Source organism: Colius striatus, chromosome 9 (genome assembly GCF_028858725.1).
Source record: "Colius striatus isolate bColStr4 chromosome 9, bColStr4.1.hap1, whole genome shotgun sequence".
Lineage (NCBI taxonomy): Eukaryota > Metazoa > Chordata > Aves > Coliiformes > Coliidae > Colius > Colius striatus.
The window spans coordinates 874,310-891,329 of record NC_084767.1 but is presented as its reverse complement, the minus strand read 5'-3'; the positions used below and the strand labels follow the sequence as shown (position 1 = coordinate 891,329).

Here is a 17,020-nt window from a genome sequence, read left to right as displayed (position 1 = left end):
GCTCATCCAGTTCCCCAGAGAGCTGCTTTGAAGTGGATTTGCAACATTCGATCCCTGCAGCTTGTTCCTCACCCGGCACCAATGACAGGACACGACACTAGGTGTCACTGACTTCCCCTGCCTGCACTGCCTGGGGGCAGGCCCCCAAATCCTCCTCCTGAAGGGGGCTGAGGGGCGTTGCAGGGGCTGTCACAGCTAGTGCAGGTGTTGTGTCTACTTACATCCACTCGGAAGTCCTCGAGGCGCTTGAACTTGCTGAGGTATTCTTGCAGTTTGCTGTTAATGTCCAGATTTTTGGCTTTGGAATATTTTAAGAAGGCCCAGAACTTTTCCAGCCCATAGAGCTGTCCTGGAGGGGAAGAAAAGCAAACGAGACATCAGCAGGACAAAAATCCAACCACAGACCAGAATCTCTTCCTCCAGATCTCCCCATTGCTCGCCCATGGACCCTCCTGCCCCAATGGTGGGCACATCTGAGGCCAGGTGGAGAAAGTGGAGGGCAGAACCTGCATCAGTAATGGGCAGCACCCCTGACAGGGGATGTCCCCAGCCTTGGCTGACCTTGAGACATCCCAGAGGAACCGGTGCCTCTAGAGAAACGTTTTGGGAGAGCTACAGCCTCCCTCCCTGCAGCAGTCTTCAGGACAGCACAGAGCTGCCACTCAACCTTCTCCCACAAAGCGGGTGACGCGACGTCCGGCTGTTCCCGTCACAAAGGGTAATGCACAGCTAACTCCCCCAGGTCGTGAGGCCCAGAGGCAGCCATGCAGCTGGGCTACATGCTGCCAGCCCCAGGGCAGGCCAAGGGAGGCACCCACCAGCTTCGTAATCCTTGATGGTCTCTTCTTGAAAGTCCTTAAATATGTCTGGCCGGAATTTCTTCTCCAGGCCGTAGCTGTAGTATCTGAAAAGGCACTCCAGGCCGTACCTGGAACAGAGCAGCACGCAGAGCTCAGGCGCCAGCACACACAGCACCTGTGCACACAGGCTCCCAAGGCAAGAGCCCTGCTGTGCACCAGCAGCAGCCCCAGTTGATCAGCCCCAGGTGACCTGCCCCAGTCACCTTGAGGCGAGGCAGGCGCCGCCTTTGTTTTGCTGACAGCCAAGAAAAACCCTTCTTCTCTCCCTCCCCTCCAAGGAAAGGCCACGCTGCCCCTCCTCTCCTACCTGTATCCCTCCTTCCCATCCTCCACAGCCAGTTGCTTGAACTCCTCGTACATTTTCTTGTTGAAGTGATCTCGGAGGAAGAAGGACCAGAACCGGAAGAGCGTGTTCATCTCCTGAGACTGCCCAATGCCCAGCCGCTTCCGCTCTGTTGGGGAAGACGGGCTGATTACGAGGCAGACTCTCTCCCAGGGAGACAGCTCTTGCTGGGGCTCATGTACAAGAGGTCCCTGTGACTGTGCCCAGCTCCAGTGCTGGCCACCCCGAGGCCCAGCTGGCGCTCCTCACGATCTGTGGGGCAGCACAGTGTTCTGGGACCCCCGCTCCGGGCAGTGCCCACCCCCACAGCGCGGCTGGCCCGTCCCTACCGTTAAGGCAGCGCCGCCGGTACTTGTGGTAGACGTGTTGCGTGAAGCCGTTCTCCTTGAGCAGCTCGTGCGAAGGATGCTGGAACTTGGGCAGGGACTGTGGGGTGCAGCCGTAGCTTCCCACGGCCGGGGTCCCCTCCGAGGGGCTGGAGCTGAGCACGAGAGACTCCCGTCAGCCCCCTTCCTTGCCATCACCCAGCTAACAACGCAGTGGGGTCACACTCCATCCCACTTGTCTGCTGGTCCCGCTGACTCCCCGTGACTGTCTACTCTCAGTTTGGGACCTGAGCCACGGGGTATTCTCCTAAGAAGAGAACTAACGATTCCAACTGAGTCTCATCTCCTTATTCCAAGGCTTCAGACTGTGCTCAGCTCCTTCCAGAGCCCCAGTCCTTTCTGCAGCCACCTGATGGGACACGCCCCCTGCAACGCTCGCCTTTCCCCATCCCTCCCACACTTGCTCCCTTTCCCGTTCCCAGCCCCTCCGTGACGTACCTGATGGAGGCGGTTCGGGGCCTGTGCTCCCGAGAGTCCATCACCCAGCCCACGTGGCACTCCATCGGGGGGTTCGAGCTGTGCCTCGTCTTCCTCTTCCGCGGAGTCTGCAAGACACAGGGCATCAGGGACCTGCTCCGTTCCTCCCCAGCTCCCAGCCCGCGCCCTGGCCCGGCTCCCACCTTGGCGTCTATCGTCCTGCCCTCTTTCACCACGGGGTAGAAGCGGGGCGTCTGCGTCGGGTCCTTCAGCTGAGGCGTGCGGGGCGTGCGGGGCGTCCTGGCGTTGCGGTAGTTGGGCGACTCCGGCACAGTCGTGGGCAAAGAGCGGGCAATGGTGGAAGGCTCGGGGACTCCAAACAGCTTGTTAGCCAAGGCGTCTGTAGGTACTGCAGAGAGAAACCCCCCGTCCCGGGTCAAGCTGAGCTCACAGGACGCGCACCTGGCACGTGGGAAACAGCAGGGGCAAGAATGCAGGGCCACATCCCAGCCCTCCGAGACAAGCAGCTCCAAACCCAGCACTCCATCAGCTTGGGCAGACAGCCCGAAGCCTGGCGGCTCACGCCAAGCCTGAGCCTCCAGGGATCCCACACACTGCTTCCCAGTGGCTAATGGCAGCGACAAACCCCCGTGCCCAAGAGAAGGACGGGGCACCAGGTGCCAGGCACGGGCAAACAAGGCCTAGCAGGCAGCTGCCTTTCATTCACCTGAGACACTCCTCCTGCTTTTGGGCTTCTCTTCTGGAGCCCCAAAACATTCAGCTGGGAGAAGAGCTCTGCGAAAGATAATCCTACACACCTGTGGCCCAAACTCCTTTTTCTAAGTTGCCACCCAACCTCTGAGGACCTCTCCCCAGGAGGAACAAGGACAGACTTGGGGCCACCCATTCCTGCCCCATCTCTTACCTTGCTGGAACCTGGGGGGACCAGGAGGGACTTCTTGGTTCGGATCCACTGGGGGCTCTGGGGTCAGGGTGTCAAACTGCTCCCTGCTGATCATATTCACCTTCTTGAAGTTCTCCACCTCTTGCTGCAGTGAAGAGGAAGATGATGAAGCAACCAATTGCCCTCTTCTCCCTTCACCCCATCAGCTTACGGTGACCATCACTCTGTAACAGCCACCGTGTGGGGACCAAGTGCAGCCATGGGGCCTGGGTTCCCAGAAGGGCAACCTGCTGCACAGAGGTAGGAAGGGGAGAGGCAGCAGATAAAAAAATGGGCACTGCATGGGCCGTATCTGAGCCACTGGCTGCACCCAAGCTTTCAGAGATCCTACAAGGCAGTTCCACTACCACTTGCTTCCGTCAGGCTTTTAACCACCCAGGCCAGTGTCACTGCAACACGGTTCAAGGCAAGCTTCGTAATCCATGCTTGGCCAGGACCCCACTGCCCCTGCCACCTTCTTGCACCCCTAAAGCTCCCTCCCTGTGTTTGCACAACCACACTGGCCTTGAAGGACCTACATCCCCAGCATGCACTGTCCCTCTGTCACCTGCTCTCCCCACACCCTCAGCTTCTGCCACCCCATAGATGGCACTGCTTCAGCAACATGCCAGGCACTTGACATGGGAATGCTGAACCCAGCTGATAGCTCCAACAGCCCATCCCATCTTGCAGCCAAAATAATTTCCTTCACTGAATGAGTATAGGCAAGTCCCCAACCTTGACAGACACCAAGTTAGGACTCAAATGTTTCAAAGCAGCAGATGGGCTTTCTATAAAAAGCCAAGTCTAAGCAAACTGGCATCAAAACGGAGAAGAGCATAGGCCAGGTGCAGCCCAGCCATCTATAGATCTGTCCCCAGGAGGCACGGTCTCCAAGGGACTGTGCCATGGAGTAGTAGGCACTACGAGAGACACCTGGTTTCCCTCACGGATCTGGCACTGTCCACCATGAACAATGGGCCCTGTGTTCCAGGTCACCTCATTATTGGCACCTCATTATTACCTGGCTGCAGCCTTATGCCACGTTACAGAGCTGTGTTTATCCTTGATCCAGCAGAGCCAGGAATCCCAAGCTCTGCAAGAGGACTAATCCCAGTTTACCTCCACCCACAACTGAGCTGCAAGTTGCTGTGCTGCCCTCTCCACCCCACCCCACCCCACCCCACCCCACTGAGGTGGCCAGTCTGCAGCACAGCCTGTGCCCCACACGCACTCCCCTCCTCGGAACAGCCGCTCTCACCTTGATCTGCGAATACTCCGGCTCAAACTGCTCTGTCCACAGGTCCTGCTCATAGTAGTACAGCCCATCGTTGATCACCTTGGCCAGTTCTGAGCTCATCTTAGCCCTGGACGTGTGGTTGCCCGTCCGGTCCCCGCCAGGATGCCGGCGCAGGTAGGGAGGTGTCTGTGTCACGATGAGGATCTTGTTCACGTCCCGGTCGTCGATCTCGTAGTCCGAATCCTCGTCTGACCAGTCGGTGAAGGTGTTCTTGCGGCCATCCATCTGCTCCATCTCCTCGTCGAAGAGGAAGTCAAGCTCCTCGGGTTCATCTTGGTCCTTTTGCTTTTGCTGCTGCGGTGTCTTTGACTCCTCTGGTTTCTATAGGTGGGGGGCAAGAGTGACACAGGGTAAAGACTGCATAGCGACACAAGCCTACTGCATAGAGACCCAACTACAGCCCCTTGCTTCCTTACTGCAGCCAGAAGCTGCCCACTGGGGAAAAACAGCTTATTTATACCACTGAGGGGTAGCTCCAAGGGTAGTCAGGAGAGACTGAAGCATTGCTCTCATCATCAACAGGCTATTTAATCTGAAACCTGTCTATTTATGATGCAAGTCACTCAGACAACTGGCAGACCCCCACCCCGACAGCTCCTACATCATCGCCTACCTTGGCCCTGGCTGGGGACGGCCGAGGCCTCTTCTTCACTTCAATCCACGTCTCCGAATCCAGGTCTGGCAGACTTGCAGACAGGCCCTTGGGCATTGTCTTCAAGTTACTGACCTCCTCTGTTTTGGTGGGGACCGGGCTGGCGGGACGCGGGGAGCCAGGTGCAGACTCTACAGGCAACAGGAGCAACAGGATGCTTTAGAGGGAAGGAGGGAGCCTGGGGAGTGTCTACGTAAAGCATCCAGTGAAAGAAGTTGTTTTGGCAGCCTGGTACAGCTTGTGGGACTAGCTAGCATCCAGTGGCCAAGGCTTTCCAGCACCTTGTCCACGAGTGTTGGGGGTGGGGAGAAGTCTCTGGTTAGGGCTGCGATGACAGTGGTGCCACAGAGCTCTGCAGGTGACAGTTTCCCAGACACACAAAACCCTAAAGCAGATGCCCTGTTGCTCTTGGTGAAACTTTCCCAAGACAGTCTATGATCCGTGGGAATGCTCCTGCCAAACCTTTCACAACAGCACTAGAGATCCTTCGCTTGGGCTCCTGGGCCCAGGCTGAGCTCCTGCCAGCCCCCTCATGGGATGGGGTGACAAGAGCAGGGGCAGTCCATGGACAGCAGACCTTCTCCCAGCACTTAGCTCCATACCTGCTGCCCCACTTGTGCCCAGTACCTCCTCACCTATTAAGAAGTTGGCTTCACAAGTGTGCTCTGCTCTGACGATGGTACATCTTTCACTAATGGTCAGACACTAATTTTACGTATCGCTTGGCTGGGAGGTCCCTCTAGAAATAAACTTTGCTTTGGGGCCTATTGTTCAGGCCTCAGCACTTCATCTGCCCAGCAGCAACACGCTACTTCCCGGCACAGACAAGAGCCTTCCAGCAGAACTGACTTCAGCCCCAGCAGAGGAAAAGCTGCAGACTCATACTCTTTCGTGTTTCCCCAAGTCCAGAGGCAGCAGCGTTCTGTGGGTCTGAAGACAAAGCCCAAAACAGCTCCCAGCACCAAGAAGCAGAGCCCTGCCCTAGGGAACACTCCTGACTCTCTGGATCTCAGTTCTGCTGTGGTACCAACACTGCACCCCACACCTCCCTCCGCATCTCCACATGACTCCAGTGCTCACCTGTCTCCTTCTGGAAGCTCTGCCGCGGCACAAACTCGGGGCAGTTGATGAACTGCGAGAAGTCTGTCTGTGTGTAGTCTGCCATGGGAGGGCCAGGCAGAGCCCATTTTTCTGGCTGCTCTTTTCTCCTGATCTTCTCATCCACAATTTCCACCACCTTGCTGTCCTTCAGAGCCTAGAATCGAGTGATACCAGGTTAACTTAGGACCCCGTCCTTCCTCCCTAGGAGGTCCAAGGAGGGAGCAAGCCAAGGACAAAGGAAGGCTTCACTTGCACCTCACCCACAGCCCATCTAGAAAATAGATGTCAGACAGGCATGCTGAGAAGAGCAAGTAGGAAAGTCCGTATCTCCTTGGCCTCACCTTGATGATGAGGCTGATGTCGGTGGTGAGTGCCTGCACTCGGTGGAAGCTGGCGATCAGGGTGATGGGAAGGAAGCCGTCTGAGTCCATCTTGCGACGCAGGAAGAAATCCCGCTCCAAGTTGTCCACACTGAAGTAATATTCTCTGTATGGACAACACACCAGTGAGAGGGAGCTCCAAGCCACCTTCCTCCGGGAACCCCCAAGGAAATAACCCCCACACACACTTCTGCTCCCGGGTGCCTGGGCAGCCCAGACTCAGGGGGAGCTGCTGCTGTGAGCTGGGTGTCAGTCAACACCCCCGGGCTCAACCCTACCACGGGATTAGCCACACAGTCTCCAGTGAGGGCCTCTGTGGGCACCCTGACCAGCCACCCTCGGACAGGGAGAGGAGGTGCTGCTTACATCTGCCGCTTGATGTAGTCCTTGAGCAGCTCCTGGTCCACGCTGTAGAGCTCGGCGCTGCTGATGTTGTCGAAGTAGTAAGTGATGTTGCTGGCGTACTTCTGGGTGCGGGAGCCATCCGAGCCCTCGAACTTACGGTACCCATACTGGTAGTCAAAGTGGCCTGTGGGGCGGCAGGAGGGGTCAGCACAGAGCCCCTGGGATCTGCCAGACACGCTGTGCTGCCTGACAGAGTGGCCTCCTGCCCTAACAGTCGCCTCTGTGCTGCTCCCACAGCAGCCGGTAACGGGACGCTCACCCGCACCCCTCAGCCTTTGCCACAGAGGGATTCCAGGGAAGCTCCATCACACCGAGCCAAAGGCAGGCCAGGAGTCCTCTTACCAGGAGCAACCGGGCAGCCCGGGTGACACACACAGGCCCCACGCTGAAGCTGTGTCAGGGTCAGCAAAGGCACTGCCCTGTCTAACACCAGCTCTCCCCCACCTGAGCCATGACTCCTGCTTGGCTCTCCACATGACATAAAGCCTATCTAGAGTATCAGCACGCTTCAGCTCCTGTACATAGGGGTACTGCACAGGGCAGAAAACAGGAAGAGCTAGGCCTGAGAGCTGGAAAGACTATTGCCTTTAATAAAGCACTAATGAGAACAATTTGCTTTTACGAAAAGCAGCTCAGCTGATCAGCTAGGGTGACCTGCCACAGTATTTCCCTGCATCCCTACAGCCCTCTGCCCTCCCCAGCCTGCTTTGGAGCCCCATGTCTCCCCGAGCCCCGTGTGCCCTGTCACAAGCCCACACAGTCATCACCTCCTCTGCCACGGCCACGGCCCCTGCCCCGGCCACGGCCTCGGCCCCGGAAGGTGCCTCGCACAGCTCCTCCCTCGCTCTTCACGCTGGAGGTCTCGTCGTGGTCCTGCCAGCTGCGCTCATGCTTGTTGTCTGGGTGCCAGCCTGCAGCAGACAGAGGAGAGGTGGGAGGAGTGTTAGAGGACTAAAGCCTAAAGCCTCCCTGGAGCGAGCCCACTGTGCCCGGAGCCCTCTGAACGCAGGCAGCGTGCCCACCACCCCTTGCCATGCCTGGGCATCAGGGCTTGCTCTGCCCTGCAGCCAGGACAGGGAGTGTGGGGGTCCCCAGCCTGAGCCCCCACCTTTCAGCTCACTGCGGTTGTTGGAGGGGTGCCTGTGCTGCTCGTTTTGACGGTTGTTCCGAGAGGCTGTTTTGTCCCTAGGCACCTCTGACTTCATGTCTATCTGCAAAGGGACCCACTTGTGTTTGTTGCCTGCAAAAGGACAGGGTTTGGGTGTGACACAGGTTCAGAGAGTGTCTGCTTCCTCCCCCACAGCCCCCTCTTGCCACACAGCCCTCACATATGGAGGAGAGAAACATTAAGGCCTTTTGGACAGACCCTGACCTCAGACATCCCGCCAGGCCTCCCTGGAGGCCCCAACTGGCACTCTATGGCATAGAGGGACATGACAAAACCCTCCTGTTGCTTCATGGCACTTGTGCTTCTTCTGCCCCTTTCTGCCCACCAAGGCTCAGGCCTTACCGAGCCCCTGTGTCAAACACGGCTGATGTAACCCACAGTCAGAGGCTCTAATGTGCCACCACAGAGCACACATGAGGGCAGTCTATTGCCATGCTCCCCAGACACATAGATGACTCTACTTAGGCCCTGCTCCACCTGCCCACACCGAAATGACAGTTCCCTCTTGAAGCCTGCAAACACCTTTTTGCCACAGCTGTCCCCATGCTGGGACCATGACCTGCAGCAAAGCTCCCAGGGAAGGTGGTGGACGCTTCCACCTGGCTGTGGGTCACAGAGGGAGAGACAGGCTGAGCTCGGGGGGCTGTCCCCACCAGGTCCTGCCTTACCTTTCTTCTTCTGCGCTGACTTCTGGTTGTCATCGTCACCATTCTTCTCCTCCCCGGACTCATCTGATTTGGTTTTCAGGCTCTCTTTGCCATCGCTCCCATCCCCTTTCTCCTGCTCTTTCATGTCTTTCTTGACAGGCAGTTTCCGGAGGGATGGTGCTTTGTGTGGCTGCTGGAGACACACCAGTGCAGGAAAAACATGAGAGGTGGGAGAAATGAAGAGGCAGACCCCAGCTGAGCCAGCAGGAGCAGCAACGGGCGGCCTCTGGCCTAGGCTGGAAGCACCCCTGCTCCATGTTCCCGGGGAAGGGCTTATCTCTGAGCAGGGCGAGGGTCTCTACAGATGCTGGGCAGTGCTAAAGCTGAGACACAAGCCCCAGGCGCAGAAGTTACTGAGATGCACTGCCTAGTGTCCCTGGCTGATCCTACAACGGACCAGACTGGCCCAATGGCAAAAGAGTAAGTGACCTTCATACTCTGACATAACAGACAGACAGGAGCTGGCAAAGCAGCATCCAAAAATAGAAAGGTTTCAACAACAGCCATGGCTGTAGCCGGAGAGGAAGGCCACACACCAGCCCCTTCCTGGGCGTCTTCAGCCCCTCCTGTGGAAGCCTTGATTTTTACCCAGGCCACTTCATACACTGAGCAGCCCTGAGCAGCACAGGCCTGGGAGCTGCCCTACCTGCTTCACCCAGCCCAGGGTTTAGACTGGGCTCCTGGCTCCCAGAATAGCAGCGAGGGAGCCCAACACACAGGGCAGCCCTAAAAGGAAATTCCCTGCATGCTATTCCTGGCTGCAGCCAGGCTGACACTCAGCACCCCAAATGGACTGGCTCACCCAGTGCTTCCCGAGGGATGGGAGGTCTGCAAGGGCCTTATCCTGCTCATCAGAGTGGTTCTGTGTTCTCACCTGGATACTCTTGTGGGCTATTTCTCCAGGTGTTGGCCAATTTGTGGCATCACCGAAGTCACCAACCTTGTATCCAAAGAGAAAGGTCTCATTAGTGCAGAAGGTGCAGGTGCTGTTCCCTGCAACAGCAGGCAGAAGCCCTTCCAGCCACCACCCCCAGTGCCCTGCAGATGACTGTCCCAGGAGGTGTGGGGGTGACACCCAAATTGCACATACACAGCCCCACATCCCAGCAGGACCCTCAAATTAATCCCAAATAATTGCAGACAAGTTCATGTCTATCAAGGATTGTAATGAGGATGCCACTAGTCCCATAACTACCAATTCCCACCAATCATTTTGGCCCAGAAGCAGCATTTGGCACTGAGCTACCTCAGGTAACTCACTCACTCATGGGTACTGGCCCCTTGGTCAGGGAAAGCACACAGCTTGCAGCATCCTAAACCCACTTGAAGCTGCTACATCCCGTTAAAGAAGCTGCTTCCACCTAGTGGCAGTCACAGCCGGGCACAGCTTCCCTCAAGCACACAACTGCAACCAGGTGCTGGCAACAACAAAGCAAGGGACCACAAAACAGAACTGACAGGAAAGTTCAAGCAGCTATCTGACAGCAATGGGAGCTCCCTTGTTCCAGGCACCCCACACCCTTCACTGGGAAGCACCAGTCACTTCTCTGTTGCATAAGTGAGCTGGCCACTACCACCATTTCTACCTTCTCCAGGTTTCAGAGAGGAAAAGGCCAGAACAGTTGGCCAGCTGTATGATGAATTATGGCTGGGCATTGAGTTTAAGAATATTTGGGCACAAAAACTTCTCCTTGCCCTTGTGGGGGTTATTATTTCTAAATAATAACCAAGACCCCATGAGATCACATCTCTATATCCCAGTGACACGCTCCTCTCCTCCGATTTCCCAGGAAACCTGCCTCCCGTGCAGGACCATGCCTGGTTCACAGACAGAAGCACCTTTTATCCCCAGGGCCACCTTCTCCCCAAGATGGAACAGTCAAGTCTTAAGAAGTTTCAGATGCATCTGCACTGGGTGCTGGGAGCCAACACCAACAGCCCACATCTCTAACTGTGCTTCAGGTGTACACGACATCCTTCAGAAGCAACTGTCCCTCCACCCCCCATTGATCCCCAGGAACAGATTGTCCTGGTTCCTCCAAAGGCGATGCTTTGTCTGAGATCAATTACCTTGGCTCTCCACGTGCCAGTGAAGAACAGATTGCACAGGGAAGAAAGGGCGTGTGGACACACCTGCCCTCTCACCACTGCCCTGTCTGCGCTGCAAAGCGAGACACTGGCTAAGCCCACAAGCGACTTGAGGGTTCCTTGGGATGGGGGAGAGGCTTTCCACATCCAGTACTGTGCTTCGAGTGAGAGGGGAGGTGAGAAGGTCTCCCCTAGCCTAGCTGGGCAGAAAACCAGTCCAGGCAGCATGCAAGACAACTATAACACCAGAGAGGAGATGGAGAATGATTGCTCTCCTCCATGCTCCTGCAAGTAGCCAGGCCAGCACGTCAGCAGACCCTCAAGATGCTCAGGCAGTGCTGACAACTGCACCAGAAGCAAGTGGTCAGTGAGGGAGACAGCAGGCACAGGCCTTACCTTGCTCCCTTTCCGCTGTCTCAGGTTGGCAGCCCTCACCACTTTCGCAGGAGTTGTATGTTCTGCAAAGGGAGGAGAAAGAGAACAAAACTGTTAAAACACAGCTGAAGGTCACAGAAGTGTTGGCTCTGGAGGAAAGTAGGTAGGAAGCAATCCAGCTCCCCTTTCAGCAAAGGAGGGCTGAGAGGAAGAAGTGAACAGAAAACAGAGTCAGCTTCTGACCTGAGCCTCAGAAGGGCCCCATCGAGATCAGACAAATCCTGGTCAATCCAGGTGGCCAAGAAATGGACTTTTAACACCATGCTGCTGCGGGAAGGCACTCCCTGACTTAGCTCTGCCCTCCCCACCTGGCCTTGCCAGCTGGGAGGAGGGGTGGCAAGGAGTTCAGCTTGCTCTGTAAAGCACCATGCAGAACTTGATCTGCTGTGATGCACGGCAAAACAAACATGCCCTTGAACAGGCAAGGCCCATCACTGCACCGATGTGGCCGTCCCTCCCTGGGGAGCAGAGCAGGGCTCTGATGGACAGCCATGCCAGCCTGTGCCACACAGGCACTGCTTGTCCTGTGCTTTGATCTCTGGTGCATCCCAGCACAGGGCAGCAAGTTCATGAGAGGGAACATGCAGAGAGAAGGATCCAGACCTGGGAAATGCCTCAATCCTGCTAACCACCAAAAGTATTTAGACACCTGAGTGCCTCTGGGGTGTTTTAAGGTATCAGAATGCAAGTGTTGGGGTTCACACCACCACAGACTTTGCACAAGATCTGCAGCAAGTCAAGACCTCAGCCTCATCACAAACGGTCCTGGCTCCTGCTCACACACCACTTCCTTACAAGCAAAAAAAAAAAAAGACTTGTTTTCTCCCTCTCAGGTTTGGCTGCAAGGTCTCAGGTCAGGAGCAGGCCCACGCAGGGCATGCACAGAGTCTGCTTAACAGAAACCAGCCCCAACAGGGCCCCATCCAAGGGTCTCCTCCCCGACAGCGGTGGTCCACAGGGAGAGGACAGCCCCCTGGCCCCTGCCTCGAGAGGCAACCCATGCCAGTTACCATGCCAGAGAGCATTTCTGCTGACTCTGCTAGCTTTGTTTCAAAGAAAAACACCCCAGACTGGGGTGGAGGGTGAGAGTGGGGCAAAGAGAAGAGCCCTGAGGCACTGCAGAAGTTCTATCTGGGGAAACCCTGGGAAACACCTTATTCAGCCTCCCTAACTTCCCTCAAAGCTGGCTTTCATCTCCTGTGTAATGCAGGACAACTCTGCCTAGATGATCAAAAGCGATCCCCTTCCCAGCCTTGAAACCTGTGATTCATGCTGTAGGCCCAGCATTGCTCAGAGCTAGAGGCTTTGAAGTGTCAGTAGGCAGACATGTGCAGCACAATAGAGCCGTGTGCATGCCCCTTCCCCTGTTCCCTTCCCCAAGGCTCCTACATAAGGATTTCACTCCCAAGGGAGCCCAAGCTCTCAGCTAGGTCCTTGAATCCTCTCCGTTCCCCCCTAGGATCTTCCCAGCACACCAGCACTGCCTCCCTCGTGAGCAGCAGCAATCCCTCATGTTCCTCATTTATTCCACGTGCACCTCATTGAGAATCCTGGTTCCATGGCACAAAGCTTGCCACCTGCCTGCTAGTGTAGGGAGAGCAAGCTCTTTCAAAACAGTCCCTAAAATCCTCCACACACCCACAGATGTCACCAACTAAATATAGCTTCAAAAGGCACCAAGTGTTACAGCACAAACCCACAGCCAGCCCAGTTTTCCACAGGTACAGAGCACCCCTGCCCGCTCTGACAGGCACTAACGTGCCTGGCACCACGTCAAAAAATAACTGAACTTGCTCTGCAGGCTGATCAGGCACCAGCCCCTCTGGCTGTGGGGGGAGCAGGGCTCCCCATCTCACTGTGAGCATCCCACCTGGGCACCTACTCCCACCACTCTGCAGCTCAGTGGTTCTGGGCAATGGCATCCAGCCCTGTCCTGAGCTTCAGCTCACGAGCCTCACAGCTGTGGATGTTTGTGGGCTTTTTTGGGGACCAAAGAGAAGCCCCTTACAGCCTTCAGAGGAAGAGCACACAGGGCACAGGCTGCAGGGCTGGGTGTCACAGACTCCATCAGCTTTTAGAGGAGGGAGGAGATTGTTTGAAACAAGTTCTGCCAGTTTCCTTATCAGCAAGATAGGAACAGAGACCCCTTATCTAGCTGAGGTGCTGAGAAGACTCATTAGCATTTGCAGAGTGCTGTTGAAGACAAAACGCAAAGCAAAGGCAAGTGCTGCAGCCTGGCAAGGAGGCCAGCACAGGGCAGGAGCTGCAGTGGCTCCCATCAGCCTGCATGGAGACCTGCAAGTCACAGTGGAGACTGCTCAGATCAAGACAGGAGACCAAGGGAGCATGACTGCGGCAGCAGACAGGCAGAGGGGCACACCACTGCAGAGCTACGGCGAGGAGAAGCTGTGTATGCCTGGCACCCTCCAGGGCATGTCAGCCCAACCAAGGACCCCAGCTCTAGCCCATCAGCAATTCAGTAGTCAAGCCCCTGGACATCAAACCCAAACCTGCTCCTATTCCTTTGTACAAACTAGTTTAAAGAACCAAACTCACACATCTAAAACACATTAGGCTAACCCGAGTGTTCAGGTTTCAGAAGAAAACTTTGCTACAAGGCTTGCAACATGGCTTGAGGTGCACAGCTGAAAAGCCTCCCTGCCAAACCCCACTGCCCTTTGTCACTGCATCAACCTGGGAAACTGGGAGCAAGTGGGTGTTGCTCAGTCCCACACAGGAGCTCAGGACAAGCAGTGCTAGCAAGGGACACCAGACACCCCTCTGGTTCATAGCTGAGCCCTTAAAAGTTGCTGACAGATGTCTCAGACTTCCTCCTGGCATTTCATAAACCTCCTTTTCCATTTATTTGGTGGCAGTAGGTAATTTTCAGTTGCACTGAGCACAGCCTGACTGCCCTCCCCCATCCCTGCAGAGAACAGGAGCCCTCAGTGCGAGGGGACAGACCAAGCGGCTGCAGCAGGAGCTGGGACTTTGGTCGTGCGAGACTGGCAAGGGGACAGGGAAGGAGAGCGGCTTTGCCAGCAGCCACAGAGCACATGCTGGCACAGCCAGAACAGAAAAGCAGGCCTCATGTTTGGCTCTGCTGCCTGCAGGCAGCAGATTGTTTGCCCATGATGTTGCCCAAACAAGAGGAGGTTATTTCATAGAATCACAGAATGGTGGGGTTGGAAGGGACCTTTAGAGATCATCTAGTCCAACCCCCCTGCAGAAGCAGGGTCACCTACATCAGGTCACATAGCAATATGTCCAGGTGGGTCTTGAAGCCCTCCAAGGAAGGAGACTCCACACCCTCCCTGGGCAGCCTGGGCCAGGGCTCCCTCACTGAAACACTGAAATAGTTTTTTCTTATGTTTAAGTGGAACTGTTTGTGTTCCAGCTTCATCCCATCACCCCTTGTCCTGTTGCTGGCTACTATAGAAAAAAGGGATGTCCCAACCTCCTGACACCCACCCTTTAGATATTTATAAATGTTAATAAGATCTCCCCTCAGTCTCCTCTTCTCCAGACTAAACAGCCCCAGGTCCCGCAGCCTTTCCTCCTATGAAAGATGTTCTATACCCCTGATCATTGTTATTTCTTAACAACAGAGGGGCCAAGGCACAGGTGGGAGCACCACAGCCCCGAGGCCAGTACAGCAGCCAGACCTCTCCCATGGCCAAGGCACAGTCAAAGCGTTTGCTGCTCCTCACACTTCTGAGGAGCACCAAGAAGAGAAAGGCCTTGCAGAGGCCTTGTGCCTTCCTTCCAGCCCATAGCTGCCCACGGCCCAGGAGCACTCCAGGCAGGAGGCTCACAGGGGCATCCAGGTGAGAAAATGCTTCATATCTGGAAGGAGAAGAGTTGTTGCACATGGACCAGAGAGCCAGGTTAACAGCAGCTCCGCAGCTAAATGTGCTCCCCTGAGAGAGGCACGTGCTCTAGCACCACTGTGCTCAGCCTAGGAGACATACTTACCACCTTATCTGGGGAAAAAAATCAAACCCAACGCCCACTGATCTGGTTGCCTGCCTCTTCTTACATCCAATGCAGCTTGTAATGGATTTTTAGAGAAGGTGGGTGAAGAGGCAGAATAAATCTGCAGGGCTGGGTAGGGATCTCGTGTCATACTGCAGAAACAGCTGCACCTCTAGCAAGAAAGAGGTAGTGTCTGCTCCTGGTGTACTACTCACCTGCAACACAGACAAGGGCTCAGAGCACTCCAGCACCAGTTGGGCCAGCCTCGGAGGGCAGCCCAGGCTCCCAGTGGGAATGCAGAGCCCTCAGCTCCTACACTCACTCCATCCCTGGCACAGCACATCCCTCCTTCCCCAGCAGCCGAGTCAACAGAAGGGAGTCAACCTGCCCCTGAGCCCCTGCAGCCCACAGCCTGGCACCTTGGACAAACTGCTGATGAAGGCAGTTCTGAGGCCAAGAGCCTGGACTTTGTGCAGGAGAGGCTGTGGCAGGGACACACGTGTCGAGCCCCAGGTCCTGCTGGAGCTGGAAGAGCCAAAGTGGTACGCCCAGTTTCCCAGAGCCCTGGAGTGCTGTGTGGGACAGGCGGCCATGCAGCCACCTCACCCCTTGGTGGCCTCTGAATGATCCTCCCTCCTCCATGAGACAGCCTTGGCACATGTGAGGACCACAGCTCATAGTCAACACGATGGGACACCCAAGAGGTGATGCTTCAAGGTCTCTAGTCGAGAAAGACCCAGTGCAGCCTGGGCAAGGGTGAGCAGGTGTCTGGGCAGAGTGCTAGTGAGAGGGGAAACAGTGCCCCAGTCAAAGTGCCAGTGCAAGGAAAAAGTATTGCATTAATCTCAGAAACTAGTGGACACCCAGGTATGACATGTTCAGAGAAGAGACAGAAACCATTCCACAGCTTACACCAAAGAGGACTACTGCTCACTCACACTATTTGTATATACACAGTCACTGCCCAGGCAGAGAAAATTAGCCTGGGGATTAGCTGCTTCCCCTGGAGATAGCTACTCCTTCAGTCTTGCCAGGAGGGCAGGAGTCCCTCTTGGGCTCTGACACACAGATGTAGTGTGACAGCATCAACCTGCCAAGCAATTCCCATGAGGAAAAGAGACTCAGACCCAGCAGGTAGCCAGACGTGCCAGCATACCATGGGGGGGTGAAACAATTTCCTTACTGGCCCCAAAGGAGATCTAGGGAACCAACAGACAACCACCGCACAAAGGTGTTTCCCATGATGGGAAGATGGGGATACTCAGGGCACCAATCCTGTCCCTCTTCTTCCTCCAGGCCTCAAGCAAGCTCTCACCCAGGGTGGCCACATCTGCACAGTACAAGAGGCAAGACATTGATTCTCCTGTGGCACTCACCACTGCCCATGCATTCAAACTCCATGACTCAGGAGTTTGAGCCAGACTAAACCATCAGAGACACTGGTGGTGAGCTTCCTGCCCACCAACACCACACCTTCTCCAGATGAGTCCTGCAGCCCAGATCTGACCTGCAAGCCAACAACAGCCTTCCCCCTCTCACCAGCAGCTTGCCTGCTGCGTAGGTGAGTCCATCCCATGGAGGGCGCCCCCTGAAGTTAGAGGCAGAGAAGCCTTGAGGGACAGGCAGACATCTGCCCACCTCCTGTGGTAGCTGCACCCACTTCTTCATCAGAAAGATGACAGTGGTAGGCAATAAAGCCTTAAAGGGGCTGGGAAGCAGCAGCAGACAGGAGAGGACCTCTGTCTCCTCAGGGCGCAATTTGGTAGCACCCCTGTGTGCAGAGGTGCAGAAACCACCAGGGATCAAGCAGTACTTCCACCTCTGCCTCCTTCCCAAGGAGATGCTCCTAGCACTGGCCTC

The 17,020-nt window shown here is 55.8% G+C and overlaps 1 protein-coding gene across 2 annotated transcripts in view; it reads right to left on the bottom strand.

Annotated features, from left to right (window-relative positions):
- Nucleotides 1-17,020, bottom strand: part of LARP1 (La ribonucleoprotein 1, translational regulator) — a 46,179-nt gene that overhangs the window by 5,096 nt on the left and 24,063 nt on the right. The window contains exons 3-19 of one of the 2 annotated variants that reach the window (XM_062002594.1): nucleotides 11,147-11,208; nucleotides 9,537-9,602; nucleotides 8,624-8,792; nucleotides 7,896-8,027; nucleotides 7,555-7,698; nucleotides 6,749-6,911; nucleotides 6,344-6,488; nucleotides 5,982-6,156; nucleotides 4,863-5,032; nucleotides 4,211-4,570; nucleotides 2,932-3,055; nucleotides 2,210-2,415; nucleotides 2,028-2,134; nucleotides 1,533-1,684; nucleotides 1,168-1,312; nucleotides 819-928; nucleotides 222-349 (exon numbers count right to left, since the gene is read on the bottom strand). In XM_062002594.1, coding sequence (XP_061858578.1) covers nucleotides 222-349; nucleotides 819-928; nucleotides 1,168-1,312; nucleotides 1,533-1,684; nucleotides 2,028-2,134; nucleotides 2,210-2,415; nucleotides 2,932-3,055; nucleotides 4,211-4,570; nucleotides 4,863-5,032; nucleotides 5,982-6,156; nucleotides 6,344-6,488; nucleotides 6,749-6,911; nucleotides 7,555-7,698; nucleotides 7,896-8,027; nucleotides 8,624-8,792; nucleotides 9,537-9,602; nucleotides 11,147-11,208 — 2,558 coding nt within the window. Of the gene's footprint in view, nucleotides 1-221; nucleotides 350-818; nucleotides 929-1,167; nucleotides 1,313-1,532; nucleotides 1,685-2,027; nucleotides 2,135-2,209; nucleotides 2,416-2,931; nucleotides 3,056-4,210; nucleotides 4,571-4,862; nucleotides 5,033-5,981; nucleotides 6,157-6,343; nucleotides 6,489-6,748; nucleotides 6,912-7,554; nucleotides 7,699-7,895; nucleotides 8,028-8,623; nucleotides 8,796-9,536; nucleotides 9,603-11,146; nucleotides 11,209-17,020 lie in introns of both variants that reach the window. The other variant, XM_062002593.1, reaches the window with a different exon arrangement.